Source organism: Ptychodera flava, chromosome 3 (genome assembly GCF_041260155.1).
Source record: "Ptychodera flava strain L36383 chromosome 3, AS_Pfla_20210202, whole genome shotgun sequence".
Lineage (NCBI taxonomy): Eukaryota > Metazoa > Hemichordata > Enteropneusta > Ptychoderidae > Ptychodera > Ptychodera flava.
Genome location: NC_091930.1, coordinates 22,425,493 through 22,453,439, shown reverse-complemented (window position 1 = coordinate 22,453,439; position 27,947 = coordinate 22,425,493). Strand labels below are relative to the sequence as shown.

At 38.8% G+C, this 27,947-nt stretch overlaps 1 protein-coding gene and 1 long non-coding RNA gene across 2 annotated transcripts in view; both read left to right on the top strand.

Annotated features, from left to right (window-relative positions):
• LOC139129767 (uncharacterized) overlaps positions 1–27,947 on the top strand; it is a 462,294-nt gene that overhangs the window by 22,270 nt on the left and 412,077 nt on the right. The window lies entirely within an intron of this gene.
• Positions 122–26,577, top strand: LOC139129746 (uncharacterized). The gene is made up of 7 exons (XM_070695430.1): positions 122–305; positions 2,677–2,740; positions 7,021–7,150; positions 8,214–8,379; positions 15,595–15,781; positions 17,401–17,523; positions 25,756–26,577. Exons 2-7 carry the CDS (start codon positions 2,690–2,692, stop codon positions 26,425–26,427), a joined length of 1,329 nt encoding a protein of 442 aa, XP_070551531.1. The 5' UTR covers positions 122–305; positions 2,677–2,689; the 3' UTR covers positions 26,428–26,577.

The following is a 27,947-nucleotide window of genomic DNA, read 5'->3' as shown; positions in this document are numbered from 1 at the left end:
AAAATAGTAAACCACCTTCCAATCAATAGCTAGCAGCGTTAGCTTTGGACTACTTTTTACTTTCTCAAGCCCACTCGCCTGGCGCTGGCCGTAGCGCGCATTAATATTGAGTCTAAAGTCACTAAATGAGCTCGTAGAAGCTGGAGAGTCTTGGGCCCTGGGCAATACCCGGGGCCCGGGGGGCAATGCCTTGCCCCCTTTGTGCATTTTGCAAATGAGTTGGGCAACACCAACGCCACGACGACAGCTTGGAATGGATATTTCCATGATTTTCTGGAAGTTGTTTACACGGAGGTCGCTAAGCTGTAAGTTCGATTCCAAATTTAGTCTTGGAAACCGCGGTTCCTTATGTGCGACCATTTGAAATTTGAGGACAGTCAGTCCAGTGTTCGCGCTAAAGCTGGCCATTGATTCACTCAATGTATATACTGGGGGCTCAGACAGCTGAACAGACTGAACAGAACAGCCATCGACTGGCGACATACGAAATATGCACGTCCGGTCACTTCTCCTACTACCTCCATGTTTCTATCATGTTCTGTTGCATAACGGCATTGCAGTAAATCTGTGACCTCTCAGCGAGTCTTTCGCCTCAGTACTACACTCTTCCAAGTATAACCCCCTTCACTGATTTCAGAGTGTATAATGCAGGGTCGTTCAATATGGTAAAATCACTTTTCAGATCAAAGAAATTAATGGGACATCGAAGTTCCCGGGTTGCATCGTAAGGGAAAATGGCACGTTTTCCCAACTATTTATGAGTCTGTGTCCCTCTGAACTGTCCCCCTTACCTAAGTAAGAATATCAATAGGCCAATTCTAAAGTCACGTCGTCGGCTTCACTCAGCCCCTTTGTCTCACCTCTTTGTGGAATTGAGCGAAAATTTTGAGCGAGCATCAATGAAATATAAAATTGTCACTTCAACACAAAGCATGACACTTTATGTGGGTAAAATGAACTCTGCCAAAGGTCAAACCATTCTCAATGACACTGAAACACTTATCTGATAGGTTATTTACAGCACTGTCCCTCTATCATGTGTTCAAAGCGACGTCTTCTGTGTATGACAGTATCATTTGCCAGAAAGTATCTGGTATACAACCGGCAACAGTTAACCGATCTTTTGGGCAAGCAGAGTCTTTGTTTGATTTTAGTGTGAAAAGGAAATCGGGGGGGGGGGGGGGGAGAAAGGTAGCTCTCCATTTGAGAATAATTTTAACGATGCAAGTCTATGAAAATGGCAACGCGTAGTATTATGTGGTTGTGGATAGAATTAATATAAGAATTTAACGAACATCGCCAGATTTGGTCCACATGTTTCTCAACTTTGTTTGCTATGTGTTAGTTGGGGACGGTCCAAAATGCGAGCTTGTCGAGCAGTCATTGCTGTTTTCTGAAAATTACTGAAATCATACGAAAGAATTCAGTCATTGGCTTTAGATTATTGCATTTTCAAAGTTGCCACTGTTTTACATTGAAATAAAGCTGCTGTCAATTTGAATGATGAACCCAAGTTGCGGACATGTCAGCTCTGTACCGCATGCAGCCAAGGGATTCATGAGGTCGACGAAAATATTAAGTCTAGATGTGCACATGTGGTGGCCATGGTGACAGGAAGGATTTGACACCGATTTGTTCTGATGATATTTCATTGTGTACAGTCTGAACAGAAAAGGCTCATGCATTTACAGTGTCTATAAACCACTAATGTACCTTCACAAAGTTCATTCAAATTGTGTTAGATGATGATTACGGTAACCGTGTGACACACTGTTGATGATACACGTAATTATGTTGGTATTGGACAAAAAAGTACAAGCTTGCAAAACTATTACTCCATCCCGGAAATAGTGTTTAACAGATCCTGCTGTTGACACGCCAGTAAATCCGTGTGAACGTGGCAACAGATGGCCTTGTTTCAATCATAAAATGCTATTCAAAAGAATTCTACTTCCTGGTTTCAAGCTACCGGTACACTGATCCACTGGTCAGTGTTTTGTCTCAAAATCCTTAAAATCCTTGAAGACTCCGGCCATTCTACTACCTTTGCATTGTTGCTGATCAAATCAAAATTAAAGCTAGTGATGGTTAGTGAAGACATATTTTGACATTTCATTGTTTGGATAGAAAAGTACACAGTTTAGAAGTTCTGTATTTACAAAAAATAGCATTGTTTTACATTTAGGGTTAGAGTTCAAAGGAGGGGTCATAGCAATAAAAATTTCCAATTTTGTCCAGTGTGACTTTGATAGTACTCTTCGTGTTAGGGCCACAACATCATTGTTAGAAAGATCATAGAGCATTGCTAAGTAGTGTTTAAAATGCTAAGTTGTTTGAGATGGGGTTTTTTAACTGTTTGATGAATCTCTTAGAGAATGGCATTTTTTTTGGCCTAGATTACCCATAATGCAATGGTAATGGAAAGAAAGAGTTATGGTGCAGACTGATAACCTAATAGTAAAACCAAATCTACTAGACTGAACAGGAAACACCAGGGGCAAAGATACAGCCAGCTGGTGTTATAGGCAGTTAAATCTTTCGGAAATTATAGTAAACTTGGGGAACTGTACTATTTGAAATGATATTTCCAGATCACATTTGATATTGATTGTTTTTTGTGGCTTGTTGAATCATGACAATCTTGTGTTAGTTAATTTCCATTCACGTATGTTTCAGGTACACGAGGAAAATGCCTCGTAAGCAGACAGATCCAGTAGGGAAAGGGTTGTTGTATACAGAGGTAAGTACCTGGTCTGTCCAGTTTTGTCTATACATATACAGGCAAAAGTAATACACACATGGATCTTTTGATTCCTCATAGAGTTCCTTGCATAGGGGTAATTCAGTATTTGAGGAAGGCCTTTATTTTCTTAGTACAAAAACTCACAGGCAGGTTAATATTACATCATATCAATTCCAGCAAGCATCGTCATACATGGCAAGCAAATCACAAGGTTCAAGAAACAATACAAAAACAAACAAAGAACAAAAAGTTGCTGACGCTAGTTAGTGGTGGTGGTACCACATGTTTGGAATGGGTAAGCACACTCTGCTCGCAATATGTACCCATCAAGATTAATCCAAAGTATTTCTTCACAAAAACTGTGACAATTTTTTAGTCAGATTCATATTCACCAATCATGTATGTCTGTGTTAGGTATTTTAAGCCAGCTTAAGCCTCAAGAAGTGCAATTTTTGCATTATTTTGGTAATTTTATCTCAAATAAAAGTTAGTTCATATAAACGTGCTTACTGAAGGACATGGTTGGAAGCATTATTGCTCACTGATTTGGACTGGGTAAAAAGTTTTGACAAGATATACAGCTGCTGTTCTCATAAAATGGTCACATACCTGAAAAAGTGTAAAACTGATGGATGTGGATCACCTCCTCATCATAATCTTTCAAGAAACAATGACACTCCATATTCATGATTTTGTAGTTTAAATCTTTATTTTCTCTGTTGTAAAGCCAGTTGTTGATCATGGCAGGAAATGTAACATTATGGAGAAAATGTTAATTGTATGCTGAGAGAAATGAGTATGTACTACACTCTTTCAAAGTGTATTCTCTATTTAGTAAGTGTAGAATTCAAAGAATAGCCATACAAAAGGAGAGCAAATTATGGTTTACATAGTGGCAGCTCTTGGGTCTTTCGATGCACCCTCTTTAGTTCAAAATGTGTATATGGCCAAGTATTATGCTCTACACATGAGATGTCATTGCTTATTTAGGCATCCAAGCCAACAGTTTTAGGCTCGCTCCTCTTGTACATGTGTATATTCAAGTTTTTCCTTCCATCCCTCTTTTTTGTGGACTTAAAACTCAAAAATCACTTGACATACTGTAATCTCAAATGTAGCATAGTGTTTTGGGCAAGGGACAACCCTTGAATTTTTAAGTGAAGGTAGTCACTTGACCTGGCATAAACAATGACTGTACTGGATTTTTATTCTCACTTCACCTATTTTTTAGCCTTTCTAGAACTCTGTAGCCATTGCACCAATTCTTCTGAAACAATGCACAGTGATTGGCAATCATAGTTACATGTAGGGGCCATGGATAATTAAAACATGAGCACGGTAAATGAAACTAATTGCAGTGTTCTCACCAGAAAAAAAATTTGTGGGACATTTTGTCCCGCTGACCAAAAAAAAGCGGGACAATGGATGATTTTTGTGAGACAATATATAAATATGTTAAAAAAGTCAAACTGCAAATACGAACCTTATTCTGTGCATGGAAAAAATAAAGGACTCAACAACTCATTCAACTTAACAACTTTTTTGTAAACATTCGGTGAACATATCAACTGATATTGAATATCAGTGCCTTTTAATGAAAAGTCTATGGGACTTTCGTTCTTTCCAGTGTGAAAGTCCATTTCGGGGTCCTCTACAATAACAGTAGTTGCTAGAGTGTCCAGCCGTTCAGCTCCCAGTTGATTCCTGTCATTAGTTACTTTTTTTCGCACTAATCCTTTTCACAACCAGCAGAAGGAACAGGCCACGTCAGCATTTATTTAGGTCAGGAAACATATCCCTATGATGTTTGTAAACAATCATAAACTTTTGACGTGAAATTTTGGTCGCCAGCCAAGGCTACAAATTTTGTCAATTGATTGAAGCATGGAAAAAAGACGTCCATGTTCTCACGTATAAGTTCGCCTGGAATAATATACTTATCACATGCGCAAGCCAAGAATTGATAATTTTTTGCATAATAAGAGAACTTTCCTCCAACTATTCCACATTTAAACCTCGGAACTACTTTTGGAATAATATTATCAATCGGCAGTGGGCCAGTTGTCGATCATTTCCAGTCGTGGGTACCAGGTCGCGTGGGCGAGGAACGGAGAGCAAATGCCTGATAACATCACACAACACGGATCTCCCGCGAAGTTTATACATGATTCCAAACATAGCAAAGACCTAAAAATTATCTCAGACAAAGTTGCGTTATTTTCGAGAACAAAATTCACTGAATCTCAACGGCACAAACACTATAACGTCGTTCCCGTCAAGACCTTGGTTGCCATGCGGAACTCACAGTATAATGCTACCAGCTTCGAGTTCGTTGTTTTCGAAAAATGTTCATGTAATTCCTTAGGCATATACAAGCTTTACATTCTTGTGTTTTCGTAGTTCGGATTATTGTTGTCGTAGCCTATGAAAAAATTTATCGTGCTCATGACGCCTCCAGCTTCCGCGAATTCCGTGGACATGTACCGATATGCATGCAAGGCGAACACGTCAAGTGCGTCAGATTACCACAGTCTCGTGTGGTTCAATACACGACGGCCGCTGTGTGGTATACGTAATAATGAATCCACACATCGGCCATCATGTATCGAATCACAAGTGACTGTGGCTTAAGTATGCCCTCTGACGGGTATTGCCTCCAGATTGCCTCGGTTTCAACCAGGAAGTGCAATACTCGCGTCAATCATTTACGTCCATGGTGAAAAGTATTGGCTGTATGATACGGCCGGCCGGCCGTACGGCTGGCACCACAAAAGTTTATAATTTCAAAGGCGCGCCACTATTGGCGCGCACGCCCAAGAAATCCGCGACAAAACAGAAAAATACGCGAGAATGTCGCGGAATCGCGGCCCGGTGAGAACGCTGTAATTGCATTTGGCCTCAACCTCCTCCCCACCTCCCCTAAATGAAAGTTTGGAAGTGTGAAAATCCAACCAAGCCTCATTCTCTATCTGCATACCAACGGTCTGTAATTACGCTACCAACCGCCCAACATAATCTCTGTTCAGTGCCAGCTCAACAATGACAAAACCAATCGAATGAAATGAAATTGTGTATCCAAAGTGATTGTAACATTATTTTACTCATGCACTAGCTGATTCACATGTATGTCAAAAGGATATATGGTGTAGCGCCTGGTACATGCCAAACAATATAGCGATATTTTGCAATACATAAAAACGTGTAGAGAGATGTTGCAATACTAAAACTTCTAGTGCGATTTTTGCACACTGTAATCAAAATACAGAAAAACCCCCTCCCCCTAAACAGAGAAGTTTCCTTTACCATGCGTGTGTGTTTTAATTATCCATGGCCCCTTGTGCACCTAACCCTTGATATTCAAATTAGTCCCATGACCAATTGTAACCATATAAGATTTAGTAACAAATCTTAAAATTAATTTTTTTATGAGGTAAATCAACTCAATTGTATGTGACTAACTGACCACAAGCCCCTAACTGTGTTGAAATGCAATTGTGCTGAATCGTGGGACCTTGTGACCATATTGTGTTTCTTAAACTCCTTTCAAACTTACTGTCTAAAAAACAAATAAGTTGATGTGTAACATTGTGTACCCAGTATATGCACATCAAACCAATTTTTCTAAAATCTAGCGCAAATGGCAGTTCGATCAGTTGCAAGAATAAGTAGCCATTTGAATTTAGTGAAATCTTAATTTCTTCCACATGGTAAATAAACTCAAAATTTTGCGTATTGGTTACTTGCAAATGTATTTGATGGTGACTAATGAAGATGTGATCAATCTTGCTACCTTATTGGAATCAGGATTTTTAAAAATTGGGTGTAAACCTTGAAAAAACTTCTCAAGAAGCTCATCAAACTCATGTTTTCATAGTTTGCAAAGGTACTTTCAATTTGTTGACAATTGTGCGGCCATATGGATGTGTATGATGGCAGTGATTGAGTAATACACAGTGCTTGAAATAAATTTTGTTAACGGGTTTAAAGATTAACAAATGAAAACCATGCCTTCCTAACTTTGCATGAAAGAATTGTTTACCGAATGGAAGTGCAGGAAATAATGATCTAGTTGCTGTAACTTTTTGATTTGTAAATTTGATTTTTCCTACTTTCAAGGCATGTTGATTTGTAAACATTATGCAAAATTCTCACCAGTTACCACTATAAACCTTTAGTTGGAGCTGTCAAAGTTTTTCAAGTGGGTAAAAAAATAAGTAGCAGTAATTGTTTCACAGATATGAATTCAAGCTTGCAAGCATATGCCAACTTTCTTTCAGACAAGGAAGAGGAGAAACTCTCCATCCACTGCAGTATCACCTGAGACTGAAGCTAGGAAATGTGTCACAGAAGGCAAAGACATCCCACAGGATGACCGTTTTGAAATTAGATTTATTGACAGTGTGAAAGGTGAGATAAAGATCATTGTCTACATGCAATTTTCCTCACTAAGATATTATAATATAAGACCTTTTAAATATCCATAGAATATTTTTGTAAGTTTACCTTCCTTACAAAGTGACATATTTGACAGGTTTAAGTTAGTGTTCACACATGGGAGCTTGTGTCATACTGATGTCTGTCTCACAGTGTATATCTATCTTTGCATTGCAACAATAACTCAAGAATGATGTATCCAATTCAAATCAAAGCAAAAAGTATGTATCATATGGACAGAATTTGCATTCAACTTCAAAAGAGTACAACTCAGCATTGGATGAACAGGTGGTGGTGATTCTTTTGCCAGATGACGGAGACTATGAATTGTTTTGAAACCATTCTCAGATTGCTGATGAATTTGATAGAACAAGAGATATCTTGCCATAAGTTAATCAAAAGTTGATAATGTAATGAAAAACCCATACTTCTGATTTTCACACTTCATTGTGTAGAAACAAAAAAACAAATTTAAAAATATTTTCAGAAATGGTATATTCTCCAATGTCCTCAATGCAATAACTTTTTACAGATCATCAGGTGGCATGATCCCTGATTTTAAAGTTCTCAAAAATAAAATCATATTTGGTATGTATACTAGGACATGTACGGTAGAGGCGTTTTTAGCATCTGGTGCATTAGAAAGCAAGGAGTTGCAGATTTTATACTTCTTTTCTGTCTCTGTTTCTTTGTACACATTTTTTTTATCATAATTAGTACCCACAAAATTGCTGAATGGAATTTGACAATTCTTGAAGGTAATAATCCCTCAAGGATAAAGTTATACTCGAAGTAATTTAAATGGGAATGTCTTGTCAAGCAAGTGTCAATTCCAAATGTTATCTTGTTGGTACTCTGATCATTGTGCTGTGTTTGTCATGCAAAATGTTGTGCTTTTACCAATACATTTACTTGTATTGTGTTATATGGATCAATAATGAAGCATTACTTGTCTCCTAATTTCTGAGTGACTTTACCTATTGTTGCAAGATTTATACTAGTCTCTGTACATACACTGTATGACATTATCCTTCAGGGAAAGGTGTATTTGCAGCAAAGAAATTTAAAAAGGGGGACTATCTTATGTGGTATTCCGGAGAAAGACTATCTCAAACGGAAGCAACTGAACGGGAAACTCTATATGATCAAACAGGAGCCATATCTTACATGTATTTCTTTAAAGATAAAGGAAAATGTATGGTGTAAGTATAGATTTCTTTTTTTGTTAATTTTTCTAACTCATGGAAGTTTATTTCATCAGATAGGAATGTGGATTGTTTTTCACTGCCAGTCATAGTTGTTTGTGATTAGTTTCCCCTTTTTTGAATCGATTAGTTAGACATCTTTGAAATTAAAGGCCTGTGCCGGCATCAGATTTTCTCACAGGGAATCTACTTATTAGATTACAATTTCAATGGAAAACAAAAGGCTCTGACACTCCATAATCCTCTTATAGACTAAAACAACTTAATCCCAGTGATCAAGTCCCTGGCCTTTAAGTATGCAGTTTCCTAAGGTTTGTTAAACCCATAATTTTGAATCTCATGGACTGCAGTGGGTCGCGTGGACTACCAATCTCCATTGGCGAAAGGTTCAATCAACTTTGTGTGTATACTACAACCAAAATTTGCTTAAATTGTTGAAACAGAATTCAGTAGATATGCATTGTTCATGAAACATGAAAATGCATCAGAAATATTCCTTCATCAGTGCATTTTCTAGGTAGCTTTCTGTCTAGCTTTTAACCTGTTATATTCAAGTAAGATAACCATCATGTTTATGCAAGCTGCATTCCTTTTGCATCCAGTTTTGCTTTAAGTCTCTTTTGTAATATAGTATGATTCATATAACATTTGTATTTTCCTGGTATGCTGAGGTATGCTCTGCATGTATGCATGCATCATCTCCACTAGTGTTGTGTATAAGTTACACAATTGCACACTGTACATGTATGTGCAAATCTACTTGTTGATAAGACAAGGGCACACTATGCATACATCTCTACTAGTTGTAACACATGGGCACACTATGCGTAAATATCTACTTGTTTATTTTAAGGGCACACTATGCGTATACATCTCTACTGGTGTATAACGCAAGAGTTACACTCTCTACCAGTGTATAACACAAGGGCACACTATGCATACATCTCTACACGATCCCTCCACAAAACGGTCAAGAAGCGCTTTTGTTCAAAGGTGCTAATCACCTACACAGTTGCAACAGTCCACGTTGCGGTGGACGGAGGAAGCGAATAACGTCATAGACAAGTAAGCGTCTTGTTTCAGCAGCGTCTTGTGATACGGTCCCGCTCCGGTATCCTATGATATTCAGTCAATCAATCTACTTTATTTTCATCTTTCTGCACTATTTCGCATGTATTTGAAGACTTTTCTATCTACGTGAGAAGATAAGTAAAACAGTTTCTTAAAGATCTTGGTCACTATCGAGAAATCTTGGATAGTATTTTACGGCTGAGTTCAGCCATGAGGTGATCTTGACTGACGCCATGCATTTCGGAAACACTGTGAATTTTACTCTCCCGTTTGTTTTTTCACCTTTCATCAAAAAAGTAAGTCATGCACCTCCTAACAAGGCAAAGACTTCGAAAAAATTGGGAATCCTGTTGTGTTCGTATTTTGAAACCTAATTGGACAAGAAAACTTGTCTTGTTTGCCGCGTTTGTATTTTCAACTGAAAACAAATGGCGTCGCTTGGGATCGACGAGTCGTATCTGCATTACAAAGGAAAATCCTGAAATGTCCTCCTTAACTCTCTTTTGATATCGATTTAACATGATAATTCCTCAGTTCCAAACTTTGAGAATTCGATTTGAAATTTTAATCGTTCTCAACAAAATTCAATGCACAAAATCAAGGAACTCTCACGATGACCTTGTTTTTGCAAGGTGCTCCTGTCGGCCGTGCGTCGACCCATTGAGAGTTGGCGTTATGGTAATAGTGCAATGTTTTTTCCCCCTTTTTTTCTCCTTTATCGATCGTTCAGAGGTGTCAAGTGCGTCCTATTGATCGTTCAGTCGTCTCAAAAGTAGGCAGTCATGTTCATTACGGACTCTGTTCTTTCCTATAAACGCATGTTACTGCCAAACACAATGTTTGATTTTGTCGACCTTTCGAATTCTCAGACCGCCAAATTTATAGAACCTAGAAACCCTACAAGTGTCGATATGTTTGATGACACAACCTCCCCATGCCTGGGCGCCCAACTCTCTGTCATGGATTTCATCTTCCAAATGTTCCAATCAACATGGGAGTCGTCAAAATTGACGAAATCGTCTCCGAACTTGTACATAATGTCACTCACGCTGCGTCACTCCACGTGATTTCTTTCAGAAGACGCAGATGTAAATAAGCTTTGACCTTTTAGACGCATGCGCATACAATAATCAGAATGCATTTTGGGAGAATTAAGCTTCTGCTTACGATTATTTTATACACGTAACTGTTAACACCTTTCGCCACGCGCATAATAATCAGGGATTATCCCCATCAGTAAATCAACAGACTGTTGAAACCTGGACTATAACAAAAGAAAGTAGTGGCGCTTCTTGACCGTTTTGTGGAGGGACATTGATCTCTACTAGTTGTAACACACGGGCACACTATGCATACATCTCTACTAGTTGTAACACATGGGCACACTATGCATAAATATCTACTTGTTTATTTTAAGGGCACACTATGCGTACATCTCTACTGGTGTATAACGCAAGAGTATACACACTCTACCAGTGTATAACACAAGGGCACACTATGCATACATCTCTACTAGTTTGTAACACAAGCAGGGAAAGACACTTATTTTTTATCCACTTGTCTGAAGCAAGTGGGGGGTTAAATTCACTTGCCTGAATTGAAAAACCACTTGCCAAGTAAAATTTACGTGGTTTGAAAAACGCGAAAAACATTGATTTTTCATTTCACACTTTATTATTTCAAAAACTATCATGAAACTTCATGATGTAGTATGAAAATCTCAGTCAAGCACACCATGACAAAGAAGTTCTTTGTCATGTTTTTACTGTGTTTATATCATCCCTCACCACTGTAAAGTTTGGATTACCATTGCACGAAACTAATCTCACATGTTTTCCTAATGACCTAGGTGGTCTTTTTAATGATCATGTGCAGACTCAGTGGAGCTTAAACCAACAACTTAAGGTGTCTGTGTTTGCGGTGTATTTTGAAAGCTGTCAAATTCGCTCCAACTGCTTCTTGACAGTCATTTTAGAACAGGAAAATTCACAAACAGAGAGGTTGATTGCCATGGACAAGTAACTTTTGGCTGATTGACCTGAGAAATAAGTCGGTGTTCATTGTCAAAGACTGGACCCGTTGACACCAAAACTTTCTCATGACTTTCATTTCAGTTTTTCTGCAATGCCACTCACTGAACTTAACATTGACAAGTATGTTTTCGTAAAAAGTCACTTTTTGGTTGCTGATTTTTTTGCTGACTTTATTTTTGTGGTGTTATAAACATTCAGAAAAGACACAAAACACCCATGTGTGTCTCCTTTTCGATGGTACAGATGTACTGTTTAACACCGTAACCTTGTCCAGTGAGGGAAATTGCGGACATATGCTTAACCAGCTAAAACAGCTTTCAAAATCAGCGTACAGTATTATCATGCAATTTTATGAAAAACCTTATGTTTATGCTCACAATGAAATAAAATGATTATTATTTGTTGTTTAAGTCTGTGTTCCCATACCAGAAAATCACTTTCGTAGATTTGATTTCTAGGTAATTATTTTTTCACTTGTCCCGTTGGGCAAGTGGTATCAGCGGTTCACTTGCCCAAGCGATCGGGCAACCATTAGTGTCTTTCCCTGACAAGGGCACACTATGCATACATCTCTACTAGTGTATTAAACACAAGAGTATACACTCTGTACCAGTGTACAACCCAAGGGCACACTATACATACATCTCTACTAGTTGTAACACATGGGCACACTATGCATAAATATCTACTTGTTTATTTTAAGGGCACACTATGCATACATCTGTACTGGTGTATAACGTAAGAGTATACACTCTCTACCAGTGTATAACACATGGGCACACTATGCATACATCTCTACTACTGGTGGTGTATAAAACTATCACACACTGTATATGCAAATCTACTATACTTGTGGATAACACAAGGGCACACTGCATACATCTCTACTACCGGTAGTTTATAACACAAGGATATACACTCTCTACCAGTGTATAGTCTTGTTCTCGCTGTGAGTTTCTTGGACATTGCAGGGTCTGTGTTGAGGCTTTGCAAATACCTTGTTTTATAAACTGACAGTGACCTAAATGCCTGCTACGGTTATGTTAGGCAGCACAGAATGAAAATGGCTTTATGGATTTATGGCTGGTTGATTGCCCAGGATTTCACAAAGTTCATCACAGAATGACATGGTCTTCCTTCCCAGACTGCTTCTGATATGGTGGTTGACTTTATCTTTGAATTTTGCCTTCATGGTTTTAATTTTTCGGTAACATTGCCTTGGTGTGGGTGAGGGGTGTACTCTTTATATTTTCATATGGATATGTGCCACCCAATTTGAAAATATCTATCATGAATATTTCAAAAATATGACTTCTTGTTTAGGGATTTTGCTCAACAATTTCTTGACATTTTCTTATTTCTGTTGCATTTGAAGGTTTCCCTAAAGAACAGCACCTAGCTTTGTTTTGTTATAAACCCATGTTTAAGGTTTTAAGGAAGAAAAATTGATCCATAGTGTTTATTAAATTTGTTTAGCTGGGTACTCATACGTGACATTGGCGTAAAATGAAATACAAAACAAAAGAATTACAAATTTGTTTAGGGATTTTTTTGAAAAAGTGACCCATTTGGGGGTCACATGCCCGTACACCCTTTTTATGGGAGTATCCCAGGGCTTGGCTGCTGCTTTGTCTGCTACTTGCTCCAAGTCTAAGGGTATATCAGTATCAAAACATATATAATAAACTGAAGAACTAACATCAGCAGACTGTCAGCTAATGGTTGGCTGTTGCGTAGATCGTGGGTGAACACCTTGGCCCACAGAGTCGTTTTTTGGCCAACCAGTGACTCCACTGCTGAGCAAAGCCAGGCGTCATGGGGCAAGTCTTTCTGTTTCTGTTCAAGAAACTGCATTGTCTCCCAGTCTGGAAGTGCTGTTCATCAATTTCTCTTTTTGCCATATGGCAAGCAAAAGCTCTACTTCCTCTGTGGTACAATTATATACCTCATCCGGCTGTGTAGGACACGTCTGTCATGTAAACTCAATGACAACTGAACAAAGGCTTCAAAATATGCCCAAAAGTCACCGGATTTGGGCGTTTTTTGATGTTGCTAATTTCCATGCATTCACATTGCGAACATGGAAGTTAAGTCTGACTTCAGACTTAGGTCCACCCTTGACTCCATCCAAAATTAACACTGGCCCAGAGGCGTTTGGAACTGTTGTCACATTATTTAAGATCATGGGCGGTGCTGGGCAATCGCAATCTCCGGACAGAGATTATAGCGGTGTGGAAAATTATAACCTAGCTAGGGAGTCTCAGCAGTAGCCACACTAATCTCTGCCATAGGTATTGCGCGTTTTCCGTGATATACATTTTCTGTCTTTTTTATATATAATACTTGGAACAAAAAAATTAGTTAAATGAATAGTACACTAGTTTCAATATCGATCCTCGATTCCGTGAACACTTGCAAAACATAGACCTTGCTCTAGGTTACAGGGATGTAAATTGATGATTCAAAATGTATGTCCCAACAGCTGTCAGCTTTGCAGACGCGATTGCCAAAGTTTTAGCAGATAATGTATTATTTTTATTAGTGTATTAATGTATTATTTTACCAGTGTGCGGAAAGTGCGATCTCTAGCTGGATTGCTCCTATCCGTTTACTATTTCTGCCACGTTTATTTTGCCAGTTGGGCGCGCGCAGGACTGAAAGAAGTCCGAGTTTGGAATATTTAAATTTGCCTGCAGCAGAGATTGGTGAGGGCGCGCGGTCAACGACTCGTCTAGCTGGGTTCGAATTATCCACGCCGCGCTGCTGCCCCACTGCGCTTCAATCTCTGTGTGGAGATTGGGGCCATCAAAGACATTGCAGTGAGAATGCCACTTAATACACAGGGGCACACTTTGCATGTATATGTACTAACTAGTGTATAACTCAAGGGTACACTCTACCAGTGTATAACACAATGGCACTCTATGCATACCGTATATATCTAGTAGAGTATAACACAAGGGTACACTACGCATACATCTCTACACGTGTACAAGGGCATATCTACTAGTGTATAACATAGGTGCACTCTGCATACATCTCTCCTAATGTATAACACTGTTTATGTTCAAGGGCACACTAATTAATATTCATGTATATCTCTACAAGTGTGTTACACAATGGTATATAGCGTAGTAGCATTTATGTTTCGCTGGGCTTTTATTTTGCTGTTTTCACTGATTGATGAAATCCGGTAAATTAAATCACTGTGAAAATATTAAATTACAATTAGAACTCATTGTTTTCACTGTCAAATCATCAATAAAAATAAAACCAGTGAATGTGCCCCAAACACCAAAATAGGAAAATTAATCCCAGGAAAAATTAATGCTTTTACAGCAATTGGTATGCATCTCCACCAGTGTATAACACAAATGAGGCCCAAAGATTTCCTTTTTCTAGAGACGATTAGAAATTACGTCATTTCAACAATCTACTAAAAAGAGAGAGCATATAAAGTTCATATCCTGTGAATGCCCAACTTTTACCTTCTTCAACTACAGTTCTGAAAATTATAAAGTTCATACACTTCTTTGTATTTAGGAGGCAATCAAAGCCTATTGCTTTGGATCCATTGATGCTCAACCACTGTTTGCAAAGTAAAAACTATGATTTAAGTACCGGTAGAGTTTGGTTATGCTGAAATGTCCATATGTGCAGGATGTTTGAACTTCAGCCATGATGTTCAAATTGCCAAGTTAAAGGGGAAACATGGAGGGAGGTTTAGCCTGACATTTTAAATGCAAAAAGTTTGGATAAAATTTGCCGTGTTTTGCCTCCCTTAAAACTGTACACGTTGCTAAGTCAGCATGAAATGCTGCTACACTACTGAATTGTAGTGCAGTATATGGGCCATTGCAAGGTGCACAAAAAGAATCAGATTAGTTACCCACTTAGTCCAGTAATTGCTGATGTATGATTGTGTATTTTCAATTATTATCTGTGAAGTTCTAAAATTTACCAGTTTTTTACCAAAAAATGTAAAAATGTTAACAACTAGCTTACCCTAATTTTTTGGAGGAATTATGGTCAAGTAAATCTTTTTGTAGATACTTCATTCCAGCTACATGTTTTGTAATTGACATGCATGTTCCCTTGTCATGTTTAGAATCGATGCAACGAAAATAGAGAATGTGGCTCGATACGTTAATGATGGAGACATCAAACCAAACTCTGTGATGAAGAAAGTGTGTGATGAATCTGATGCTGTTCATCTGTGCCTTTTTGCACAGAGAGATATAGACTTGAATGAAGAAATAGTGTATGGAAGAGGATTAGATTTACCTTGGAGAAAGGTACTGTTCCACTTTATTTATGCCTGAAATTGTCAAACTACTCGTTGAGGGTCCAGCAACAAAAGACAGACTGAGAAAGTTCTTTTCTCACATTCCTGGCCTCTGGGAGTGCGGGATCGACAGTGTGGGAAGAGTCGATCCCACACTCTCAGAAACCGTCCCACACTCTGCAGTAAATATTACACGAGCTCTGATTGGATGATTAACAGTCTGTTTCGTTCCACGCGCAAAATGTTATCCAATGGCACGACGAGTAACACACGGACTAGAATTACAAAGTAAGCAGGTCAAAGTACAGTGGCAGACAACAGAGTTGTCACGATTTTTGATAATATTGTACGTGTCCAATGTGAATTTAACGCATTTTGTGGTCATGTGAGAAAAAGAATCTCACACACCAAGGACCTGGGATCAGATTTCTCACACTCGTTGGGGATATTTTGTCTCACACTTGCCTGCGGCTCGTGTGAGACAAAATATCCCCAACTCGTGTGAGAAATCTGATCCAGGTCCTTGGGGGTGTGAGATTCTATTAATCTCTTTGCTGTAAACTGTATACTCTGATATCAGTTCTAAAGGTTGCTCTCATCAGACATTTCACAGTGGAGTAGTAAATTGTCTTGAGACGTTTCCATTTTTTTGTAAATATTCAAAATAATCGTTAAAATTGGCAAGGCTACACCTTAATGTCTTTTTCCTTTGATCTGCAGTCACTACCTGTAAAAAACCTTTGACACATTCACCATAGTTGTCCTGGCAAAGTCTCTCTTATCAGTGACGACATATATATGTAATGCTTGAATTTTGATAAAGTAATCAAAGGTTTCAAGTTTTCAGACCATTGTTTCCCATGGAGATATTGATATGATAACCTATACTGCATCAAATTTTATGAAACTTTCTACAGATGGCAATCTTCACAGTGTTATGGTACCACGAGTGTCATGTTATTTATCTGCTCATTTCATATTTAATGATCTGTCTTGATTTAGTGATGTATCTCTGAAATCACTACAGAGTATTTCGTAGACCGTGCTTCAGATACGTATTGATCTGATTGAAATCTGACTATAAAATAATAGAATGAAACAATGAGCAATATGTCATGTTAAATAACAGATCGTTTTTACAAATTGAAAGAATTTCTGCAATAAGAAATGTGAAGTCCTAATATGTTTTTATGCTTGAGCAAGGTTGCCATCAATACTACAGGGTGCAAGTAATTTATTGCAGTTTTATCGCCTCACTCGCAGAATGTCTCTCTAAATATGTTGTTAAAGAACCAGACATTTAGTGTTCTGTTTTTATCTTCGGGATAATTTATATTTTCATATTACTAGGTCTTTTCCAAAACACAGTATATTGACTCTACACTTCATATCTAATCTTTGCCTGATTAGTATATACTTCCCTTAGTGTCTTTTTCTGGCATGTGACTATCCTGTACTCACTGGAATGTGACTGACCTTGACACAGTCACTGCTTATTTGCTGAGAATTGGCTCCAATCCCAGGCACCTATTCTTATTGTCATCAGATGGCCTCATTTTGTCATTAATGTCTTTTCTTCAAGAAATATATAACTCTTATCAGTAACATCTAGATCATGTTAATTTCCAGGTACATAAAGATGCTTGTCAAGCCAGTGATCAACTTTCTGCCTGTGTCGAAAACATGAGTGATGAACCCAGTAGAAGTGGTGACATAATGAAAAAGAACTCTTTCGGAAACCCTGAGTTACCGGTAAGAAGATATTGTTTCTGCTTTTGTGGCCTTTGTACAGTAACTTGTAAGGATATACATTGCTTTTGCTTTCATTGCGTGTGTATAGTAATCGAGGTATGAATAACACATCATTTTAATGATATGGCAGTAAAAGAAAAATTGAAATGGAAGTCTTATTGAATCTGTTATAATTGGCACAGTTAGACCTTGTTTACAGTTTTCATCTGTACTGTCCACATTAACACTCAACATTCTTGTAGCCAGTTGGCTTAGTAATGACTTTCTGAACTTCATTTAAGCAGTATCTGATCTTTCAGAAGTCAACTGCAGATTTAAGAAACCACTTCACCTACGGTGTTAGATAATGTAGCTGGTACGTATGCTAACAACGGATAGTTAAAGATGACACTAAAGGCAGTATATACTAATAGTGTACTATTTGTGGCTGTTTGATCTTTTTCTCGTGATAGAAACTGCTCATCTGATTTCACACTTACTTAGCAGCTTATGCATAGTATGCTGTCAGTGCCTGTCTATTTTGTGCTGTTGTGTATGGTGAAATAAAATTTGCAAATTTAGGTTGGCAGATGAACTTGAGTGTTTCATCCAGCCTGCGGCATTGCGACATTGGACGCAATGTCATTTTGTTTTGTCCCTACAAAGTTATCTTCTTTAGTCATTATGACACATCTTAGTTGGCCATAATTAACACTATATGACTCATATCCAATATGAAATTATCCTGAAATATGTAAATTTGTATTTTTATGACAATTTTGTCCAATTTGGTCAAGAAAACTTGTTCTCAAAACCTACTTGTCTGATAGCTTTTTAATCTGTTATAAAAATCCTGAGGGATGTTATTAGATAAATCTTCTGCTGAAAGTGTTGCGGGGGCACTCTTTACGCTCCCTCCTCTTACGATTGGACGCAGTCTGTAAGATTCCTGTCGGGCAACAGAATTTTGTTGCCACAAATCAGATTTCGCCAAAAATTTATCGGCAGTTTTGAGGTCTATGTTACACCCATGCAGCCAACGAAGTACATATCACATGACTCCGCCTATTTCCTGTAATGCAGGTACCACCAACTGGTAAACTTAATGAATTTCGCAAAATCATCACAAAATAGGTTTTGAAGGCTGATATACCAATTTACTTATTTTTGACCTTGACCTAAAATTTGGAGGGGAAAGTAGAGCTGTTCATAACTGCCTCCCCACTGGCACACACGAAAATGTGCCTTCCCACTGAATTTCGATGCCTACTGCCCTCCAGTATCTATGGTCTGCCCACTCCGCTCCCTCCACAACAGTTCAAGCTCCCCACTGCCCTCTTCCCACTATCGAAACTCCCCTTTCCAACTGGATGCCCACTAGGCAACCCAGATCAACACAAAACCGTGCCAGCAGTTAGCAGTGCACCTTGGAACATTGCTCCCCCATGAGTTGATAGACACTAACTCCCGTCAAGTTCTATCATCAACCACGGCTTTTCCCTCCCTCTACGTATTTTCTGGTACCCACTGTCAAAAATTTCCTCCCCGCCCACTGATTAGTTTTGAAATTTGCCCGCCCTCTGAAAAACTTCACACAAACACCTTTTTGCACAAACAACTTAGTTGGCTGTACCTGGTAATGTCAACAACAGGCAGACAAACATTGTAATTACCTGAAGTATGCTATGCACAGTGAAACAATAGCCCTTCCAAGCAACGATCGTGAATTTGAAGTTCTTTGTATCACAAGGCGGTGAGAAAGTCTTAGGAAGAACTTAGAATTGTACTGAACATACAGTAAGGGCAGGCCCTAGAAAGTTTCTTGAGAGGACGTTCTCTTCTTTGTTGGTATCACCCTTTAACCTCGCGCAGCGAATCCACTTGCCATTGGAGCTTTTGGTAGCTCCAATAACTATTCCAAGCTCATGTATATAGCATTTTTACCGCCAGGCAAGTACTTTTGGTGCCTAACTAGTCGATTGGTTAGCAAAATTAGACGAGTAGCAAAATCAATCGGCATCAAATGAAATAGAGAACATCGTTTTGGTATTCTTTGTTGCTTTCTTTCATCAAAAGGTAATGTTATCAAGCGTAATTAATTTGTACATCTTCCCGATAGTCATGTACCCCTCCCATGCATGCATTGCACTGTAAAGAGATTATCGGTATCTTATATTTTTGGTTCATCACTTTTGTTAATTTAGGCAAAAATTTTATGTCAATGGCAATTTTTTCTCACGTTATGCACTTGGACAGCACATAGTGAAACCATGACCTTCATATACTGAGGCTGGGTGAGTCGCAGTCACTCCACAAAAGTGCTCGATGGCTAGTGATTATTTAGGGATACTAGCCTATAAATGGGCTAGGGACTCAAAAACTTATCTGCTCACCCCTGCACTTGTGGGCTTGTGGTCATGAAGGCCATGAATGGCATAAATGTGACATTTTAGCAACCAGAAACGGCTGTAGGCATGACTAAATTTCTTTCATCTGTCCACTGCATATGAAAGACCAACTTGTAAGAGGAGGGTAGCGTAGGGAGTATCCTCCAGCCACAGATCTTCGAAGTGTCAGGAAACCCCAAACTTGACTTTTTCTCAGTCTGTGACCTTAAATGACCTATGCCGACCCTGGATATGTTGTTAGACAGTTTTGAAGGCTGTGGACATAATTTTGTCATGTTTGGTATCAATTGGCAGTAAAATCTGATCCATGGATGAAAGCTTCAGGTTAATTAATTCATTGCAGACCAATGTTTGCAACTTTTTCATGTAAAACACAAGAACTGATGAGAAATTTGGATCCAGGATAATTCCAGATGCCATAATCACACCCCACCAGAGTGGAAGGCATTTCACTATCAGTAACTAACTTGCGTGCTAAGTGCTGTGTAACTTCGAATAATAGCACCGACCTGTGGGGAAATCCCAAGGTTTAGGTTTCTTGCCATCTGGCCCATTGTAGCTCTAACATGGTTGATAGGAAGGGGTGGAACATTTGATTATGAGGGGGGTCTGGAAGATTGACGAGGTAGAGACTGATGAGGTAGCATTATTTTTTTACGAGATCCTTCGTACATTATTATTTCCCCACTCTCCCACCTTTTCTATTTGTCAAGCCTTCTCTGGCTGATTTTTTTTATTGACATTTTCAAATGTATGTAGGATCTGCTAGTGCCATTGCTATAGAAGATGACCTCCAGTATGTAAAAATCAGCCTTGGTGAACTTCTCCACTGTATTGCTGGGTACCTACCCCACCCCCACCCCCAAGCTATTAGATATATGCTTACCAATTTTGACAATTAGAACAATTTTCCTTTCTGGCCAAGTCTACAGATTGAATCTGGTATCTGTTCATTATAGGTCTTCTTACACATTTAATACACATTGTGTGCCTACAGGCCATTAACAGGGTCACCACACTGGTTAATGATCCATCATGAGTCATGCACGCCTGTCTGACGCCTTTCTTTTGTGTTTTGCTAAGAGCCAAAATTCTGGCAGCTTCCACACGTCTCCTCACTTCCTGCACTTGTTTTAATCTCTGCATTAGTTGGGCCCGAATTTCATCCTCCTTTGCTAGCTCAGGTTGAAATCATCAAATTTGTTCAACATAATAAACAGATAGTGAACTTGCTGATAGTATCCAATTTGATACTCCGTTCTTGACCTCTATGCGGTTCGTGTATTTATGTCTATTCTGTATGGTATGGCCAATAATCATCTTGAAAGTTGTACAAATGATACCTGTGTCTATAAAAAGTTTAATCAATGTACTTGATGGAACAATATTAAATTATTTAAATCGAGCACTTTCCTCCCTTTTAGTGGAGAAGTTCATCAAAGCTGATTTTTACATTATGTGTTAGCTTTTGGGCCAGTTATTCAATATACACCACTTTTGCTGTTCATAACTCGCATATTTTTAACAAAAACGGCCAAGAAATAATACCGGAAGTTGCATTCTAGGGCTTCATCAACTTTTCTGATTTTGATTTATGGGCACGTGATATGGCAGAGACCATTTTCTGATGAATATGGCATTGTTCATCATTCACATTCACACCACGTTGTGCGTATTTGTGAGAGAGTGAACAAACAATGACATAAACAGGGGGTCACTAGCTGTGGACCCCAACTCCTGTCCCAAGGGGGCCATTTTAGAAAATTGGGGGCCATCATCACCACACATGTAAAACCCTTGAATTTCTGCAGAAAATTCTATAGTCTATCAAGTCAAGAAAAGGAGAAGAAAAGAGATTGCGATTGCGCCCCTTGCAACGAAACCCCACTGCAATGTTTTCTCCCGTACGTACGCAACAGCTAGTCCCAACAATGGCAACAACAGCAAACTAACCTATTTTTTTTTATTCAGTCGGTTACATAACTGAATTATTGATATATATGCCGGACTTGAACAACTGTACAAATTGCTGAGGACTGTGATTTTGGCTGTGGTGACGATCATAGCTTAACGTATCGGTAGGATTTCTTTGAGAGAGGCCCTCAGTTTGCATGCATTGACAATTACTAATACACTGATACAGCACAAGAGAATAACCCTTGTAATCTAAACACAAAATATTTTAATATGTAGTGATCGATACATCAACTTTTAAACATAACTTGTATGTATAAGCAAATTATGAACAATGTTTCTGACCAAAGGGTTTTACAAAGTGGTGTTGTTCCATGCATAGAGCTGGCTACTATGGAAAATAAGATTTGTCCGACCAAAAATGTTGCTGTTCTAAATGATCATCTGGACCTGCATGGATACTTTTCTTGCAGTGTTCAACGTTTGCATGGATGGTAGACGTCACAGGTGCTTCAATTTAAAGGGCCTGCCCCACCATCTTTGTCAAAATCAGGGGTTCATCAACTACTGGCGTTAAAAATTTGAGTGGCAACTAGCCTTTCGTTATTATGTGGCAGCTACACTGTTGTTATATTCATCGGCCATGGCACATGAACACGGCTCCAATGCACCATTGCCCATACAGCTGTCCTTTCACCCAGCTTCCTATGCACCACCTTATATGCTGCGTTGGGTATTGAAATTACAAAGGACAATGGGCCAGGACCTGTCACTCTATGACTGAGGTGATAACTTTACGGGAGCCCAACTTCACTGAGCGAATGTATAGGGAGCGGGTGAACTCTGTGTGACCGAACCATTCAGAAAATGTTGCACCCTCAGTGGCCCATCAAATGCTGAAATGAGGGCCATTTGAGATTTCATTGCGCAAATTGCGCAATGGTTTGTCCTAGAATTAACTCTGCAAATACCGTAGTGGCAGAAGTTGCATTCTAGGGCTTCGTCAACTTCATGGATATTGATTCCTGGGAAAAAAGCACCAAGCTTGGTGCTTTCATCATATGATACGTCAGGGACCATGGGTATGCCATTGTTCCTTCATTCATGCACAAATATACGTACAATCTGGCGTGTATGTGAATGATGAACAATGTCCATCGGAAAATGGTCTCTGCCATATCACATGATGAAAGCACTAAGCTTGACACTTTTTCCAATGAATCAAAATCCATGAATTGGTGAAACCGTAGAGTGCAACTTACGCTACTATTTGGGGCAGGTGTTGTTAAAAACCACAAGTTATAAATGGCAAAAGTGGCATTTCTTGAATAACCGACCCCAAAGCTGGCACATATGTGAAAATCAGCCTTGGTGAACTTCTCCTTTAACTTGAGAAAGTGATTCACAATGCATTAAATATATTATGTATATCATTTTAAAACTAACTGAATCATTTGAAGATGGACAGCATTTTCAAAATAATTTTTTTGAGGCAAGACTCATCCTATATTAACCCTTTGAGCGCCAAGGTCAGTTTTTATCGCTTTTATAAAATATAGCCCATTAAATTTTTCCCAGGTGTTTCGTAAAATTTTGATAAAAAAGTGTAGCCAATGAAATATGTCCATTTAGTCCAAAATTATAAAAAATTACAGAAAATATCAAGAAAATCAGTAAAATGTTGCAGTAAAATTTTGGTGGAAAAAATTACAGCATTAAAAGGGTTAACATGATCTTTTTTGTGAAAAAGTGGAATTTGATAATGAAAAATGAATCTCTTTGAATTCATATTAGGTATGAATGTCATAAAAATTGAAATATGTTTAATCAAAAAAGCCACTGTCACAAAACCTGTTGTGTCTATTACTACTGTGAGTCATTGCATATGCCAAACTAAACTGACCACAATAGTAAAAAATGTGCAAAAAAACCCTGATACTTATCCAAAAAGTTTCAAATATGCCAAAACAGCCTTTTAGAGCTGTTACTTTTACTCTTCAACTTCACTGGCAGTTTTTAAGTTGTTTGGATTTGCAGGCCTGATATATAGTGCCATTTCTAGTCTCTGTCAAACAAACAGCCTATCATTTGATACTTCTGCTGAATAGCACTACTTTACAGTTTATTCTTGTCCTATTTCCAAACAGTAGAAAACAATAAGGAAAGCCCCCCAGCCAATTTCCCATTGGCTTTGTACCATAATTGGCATTGTATTTATATTTAAGAAGCTGCCATTATACATTAACCCTTTTGCTGCGAAGTCCATATTTCACCACCAAGTCAAGATAGTTAAAATTAATGAAACACAACATATTCCATATGGTGTATTTTAACATAATACTGTATATTTGAAAGCTGTTGAAACGATAAATACTGTAAACTTGATTTTTTTTGACAAAAGATGCTATAACAGACCAAGCCAAGTGGGTAAAATACGTCATGTTTTGGCTCAATACCGCTTTTTAGCTCATATTTGGTTTTATATATAAATACCAAAAAGAGCTTATATGATGAGTCGGTGGTGTCTATATGTCTGTATGTATGTATGTATGTGGGTATGTATGTTCGGATGTATGTCCGTCACACACAAAGGCTCCCATACCACCAAGCTACCATCTCAGTATTTGGTGTACAGGTAGATGCAGGGGTTGAGATGTGAATTTGTTCAAATGAACACGTCAGTGTCAAAAATGTGCAAATGAGGTAAGAAAAAGGGAAATCCTGCAAATGTGCAGGAGTGGTTGCAGTAACTGAATCAGCCCACACATCTGAAGAAGAGGATTTTGACTTTTAACCTATTTGTATGCAGGGTACCTATTATCTTTGGAGTGGTAGCAGTAACTGAAACAGCTAATTGGTCATTTCCTGTCATTGTTTATGAACTGTGACATATTAACAGATCTGCTGAAACCATGGATGTCTATTTTTGTACATCCTGGCATGGTTGAAAGATTCTCTGCTATGCATGTTGCTAAAGTTGACCTTCAGTACCTAAAGTTCAGACCTTATTTACTTTTGTCATTCTTGTTTTTCTGGTTTAAATATTTTTTGTGTTTTTTCTGGTTGTACTGTGCAGAAATTGTCATAACATCAACGTATAATTTTCCTGCACTGAACAGATAGAAACAACACTTATTGTTGATCTCTGGTATGTACCAATTCTGATCAAATTTGAGCGACACCGTATAAATGCGGTATTTTTACTAACTTGGCTGATGGGGAATTGACACTGTCTGGCAGGAAAAGAGTTAAGTTGACATCTGGAAATTTCAATTCATTTCAAGTAGTTACTAATACTAGGAAGATTGAAAATAATCCATCCCCTTCAGTCAGGGCATGTGAACATTATAATTTCGTAAGCTGACCTCATAAGGGGCCGTGGATAATTAATACACGTGCACGGTAAACGAAACTGAGTGCGTTTGGCCTCAAACCTCCCCCCCCCTCCCCTAAACGAAAGTTTGGAAGTGCGAAAATCCAACAAGCCTCATTCTGTATCTGCATATGAACAATTGGTAATTACGTCGCTATGAAATCACGTATACCCCCCGCCCCCAATAACTCCTCTAAAACCAATCTCTGTTCAGCGCCAACTCAATAATGATGCTACCAATACAATGAATTGAAACAGTGTATCCAAAATGATTGTTATGTTATTTTACTCGTGCACTGATTGACATGTATGTCAAAGGAATGCTGGTGTAGGGCCAGTGCCGTACTGGCCTGGCCTGGTCCATGCCAAACAATATAGCGCGATATTTTATGATACATAAAACGTGTAGCGAGATGTTGCGACATGAAAACTTTTAGTGCGATTTTTGCGCACTGTAATCGAAATACAGCCAAACCCCCTCCCCCCCTTAACACAGAAGTTGCGTTTCCAGTGCACGTGTTTTAATTATCCACGGTCCCTAATTCATTCTTTCTGCAGAGTTCTGAAGTCTCTCTGGGCAGACAAGGTGGCATGGACTCCTTGGCAGCTAATATGTCATCTACACCTATCAGAATAGATACAGGCCTTACAAGTGATGCGCCACATCCAACTATGAAAATGAAGCAGTGCATGCCTGCTGTTATTCCAAGGGTTTCTGCCAAAAGAGTTACTGACATTACTACCGGTATGATACCAATTCAATCAAACCCTGTATCTCTGCAGCCTAAAAGCAGTGTCATATCAGACCACCTACTCAGTCGTGCAAAAGCAGTGCTAAGTCAGAACCTGGAGTTGGCACCCATGAAAAGAGCCTTGCATCAAATTCTGTATTCAGCATTCCTAAAAACATTAGGGTCAAGTCTGGTCCTGAATCAAACATTCCTGAAAGCTTTGTCAAGTCACAACCTGTATCCAACGTTCCTGAAGGTACTGTCAAGTCAAACCCTGTATCTGGTGGGTCTGAAAGCCTTGTCAAGTCAAACCTTGAATCCAGCATTCCTGATGGCAATGTTATGCCAAACCTTGCACCCAGTATTCCTGAAAGCTTTGTCAAGTCACGCCCTGTATCCAATGTTCCTGAAGGTACTGTCATGCCTAACCATCTATCCTGTGGTTCTGAAAGCCTTGTCAAGTCAAACCTTGTATCCAGCCCTCCTGAAGACACTATAGTGTTGAACCCTGTATCTGTCACTTCTGATAGCACTGTGAAGTCGTGCCAGGCTGTGCCAAACATTTGTGAAAGTGCTTACATGCCAAACTCTGTCTCTGATGTTTCTAAAAGTATTGAAAGTGCTAATGTGGAGAAGTATAGTGTGACTTATGACCACCAGCAACTCCAGTGGCAGTTGTTCAACCATACAGTGTTATTGACACTGACAACAACCATGACCAAGATAGTATTGCTGATCCAGACCATCAGCCTTCACAATCAGAGTCTGAGACACTTGATTCAGATACCCAGCCACATACTAATCTGAGTTCTACCACATCATCGACAAGTGGGCATAGCAATACAAGGAAAACAGTTCAGTCAACTCAAGCTCAAGTATCAAGAAAATTCCGTCAATTAGGAAGGCGGACCGTTGGTGTGAAACAAGCGAAAGCCTATGTGTCTGGCAAAAAGATATACGACAGGAAGCATTTTGTGTGTACTGTAAGAAAGAAATTGGTCATTTGTATCGACATTTCGAAAGAAGACATAAAGCAGAAGCAGCAGTTGCTCAAGCATTCAGCTTTCAGAAGAGTTCAAAAGAGAGATTAAAACTTTTGAAGAAACTGAAGAACAGGGGTAACTATGACCATAATTATCAAGTAACCAAAACTGGTATTGGAAATGTAGTCCCATACAGAAGACCAGGTTGTGAAACTACGAAAACTGGTGGTGATTACTTGCCCTGTCTGCATTGCCTTGCATTTTTCTCAAAGAATGTAATGGGGAAACATGTAAATAAGTGTCCGTTGGCGGAAAGGAAAACTGACCAAAGCACAGAAAGGAGTGAAAGAAGATACCAGAAAGCAGCATCATATCTAATGCCAGTTGCACATGGTACTAGCAAAATAATCAAAGAAAATGTGTTGCCTCATATGATGCAAGATGATGTAATCAAAGTCGCAAGAAATGACCCTTTGATAATGAAATGTGCTACAAGAGCCTATGATGGTAATGCCCACTGAGAAATATAAAGTTTCAAGTATCAGTGCGCATCAGAGCACTTGGACGTTTGCTGATAAAGTTACGAGAATTAGATAATTCAATAGTACACCTACAAGACGTAATAAACCCATCGAAGTTCAGTACAGTTGTACAGGCAGTGCAGTGTCTTGCAGGGTATGATGAAGAAAATGGAACTTACACAACCCCATCTCTTGCCTTGAAGCTAGGCAGCTACTTGAAATCATGTGCTCAGATTGCCGTCAGTCAATCTATACAAACAGAGTCCAAAGAAAATGAAGAACAAGCTAACAGGTACATTGAGCTTCATAACCTTGAATGGGAAAACCAAATCTCAGGCAGTGCAGTCCACACACTTCAGTCAAGAAGGTCAAACAAATCAAGACTTCTGCCATTAACGAAAGATGTCATGAAGTTGAACAATAGGTTGAGTGACATAATGGACAACACCGTTAGGAATTTGAAAGAGAAGATATTAGTTGAAACATCATGGGCATCACTGTGTAAAGCTACATTG

Coding starts and splice junctions, on each gene's coding strand:
- LOC139129746 (XM_070695430.1), top strand. CDS start 2,690: ATGCCTCGTAAGCAGACAGATCCAGTAGGGAAAGGGTTGTTGTATACA. Junction 8,380..15,594: donor GATAAAGGAAAATGTATGGT/GTAAGTATAGAT, acceptor TGTCATGTTTAG/AATCGATGCAACGAAAATAG. Junction 15,782..17,400: donor TAGATTTACCTTGGAGAAAG/GTACTGTTCCAC, acceptor GTTAATTTCCAG/GTACATAAAGATGCTTGTCA.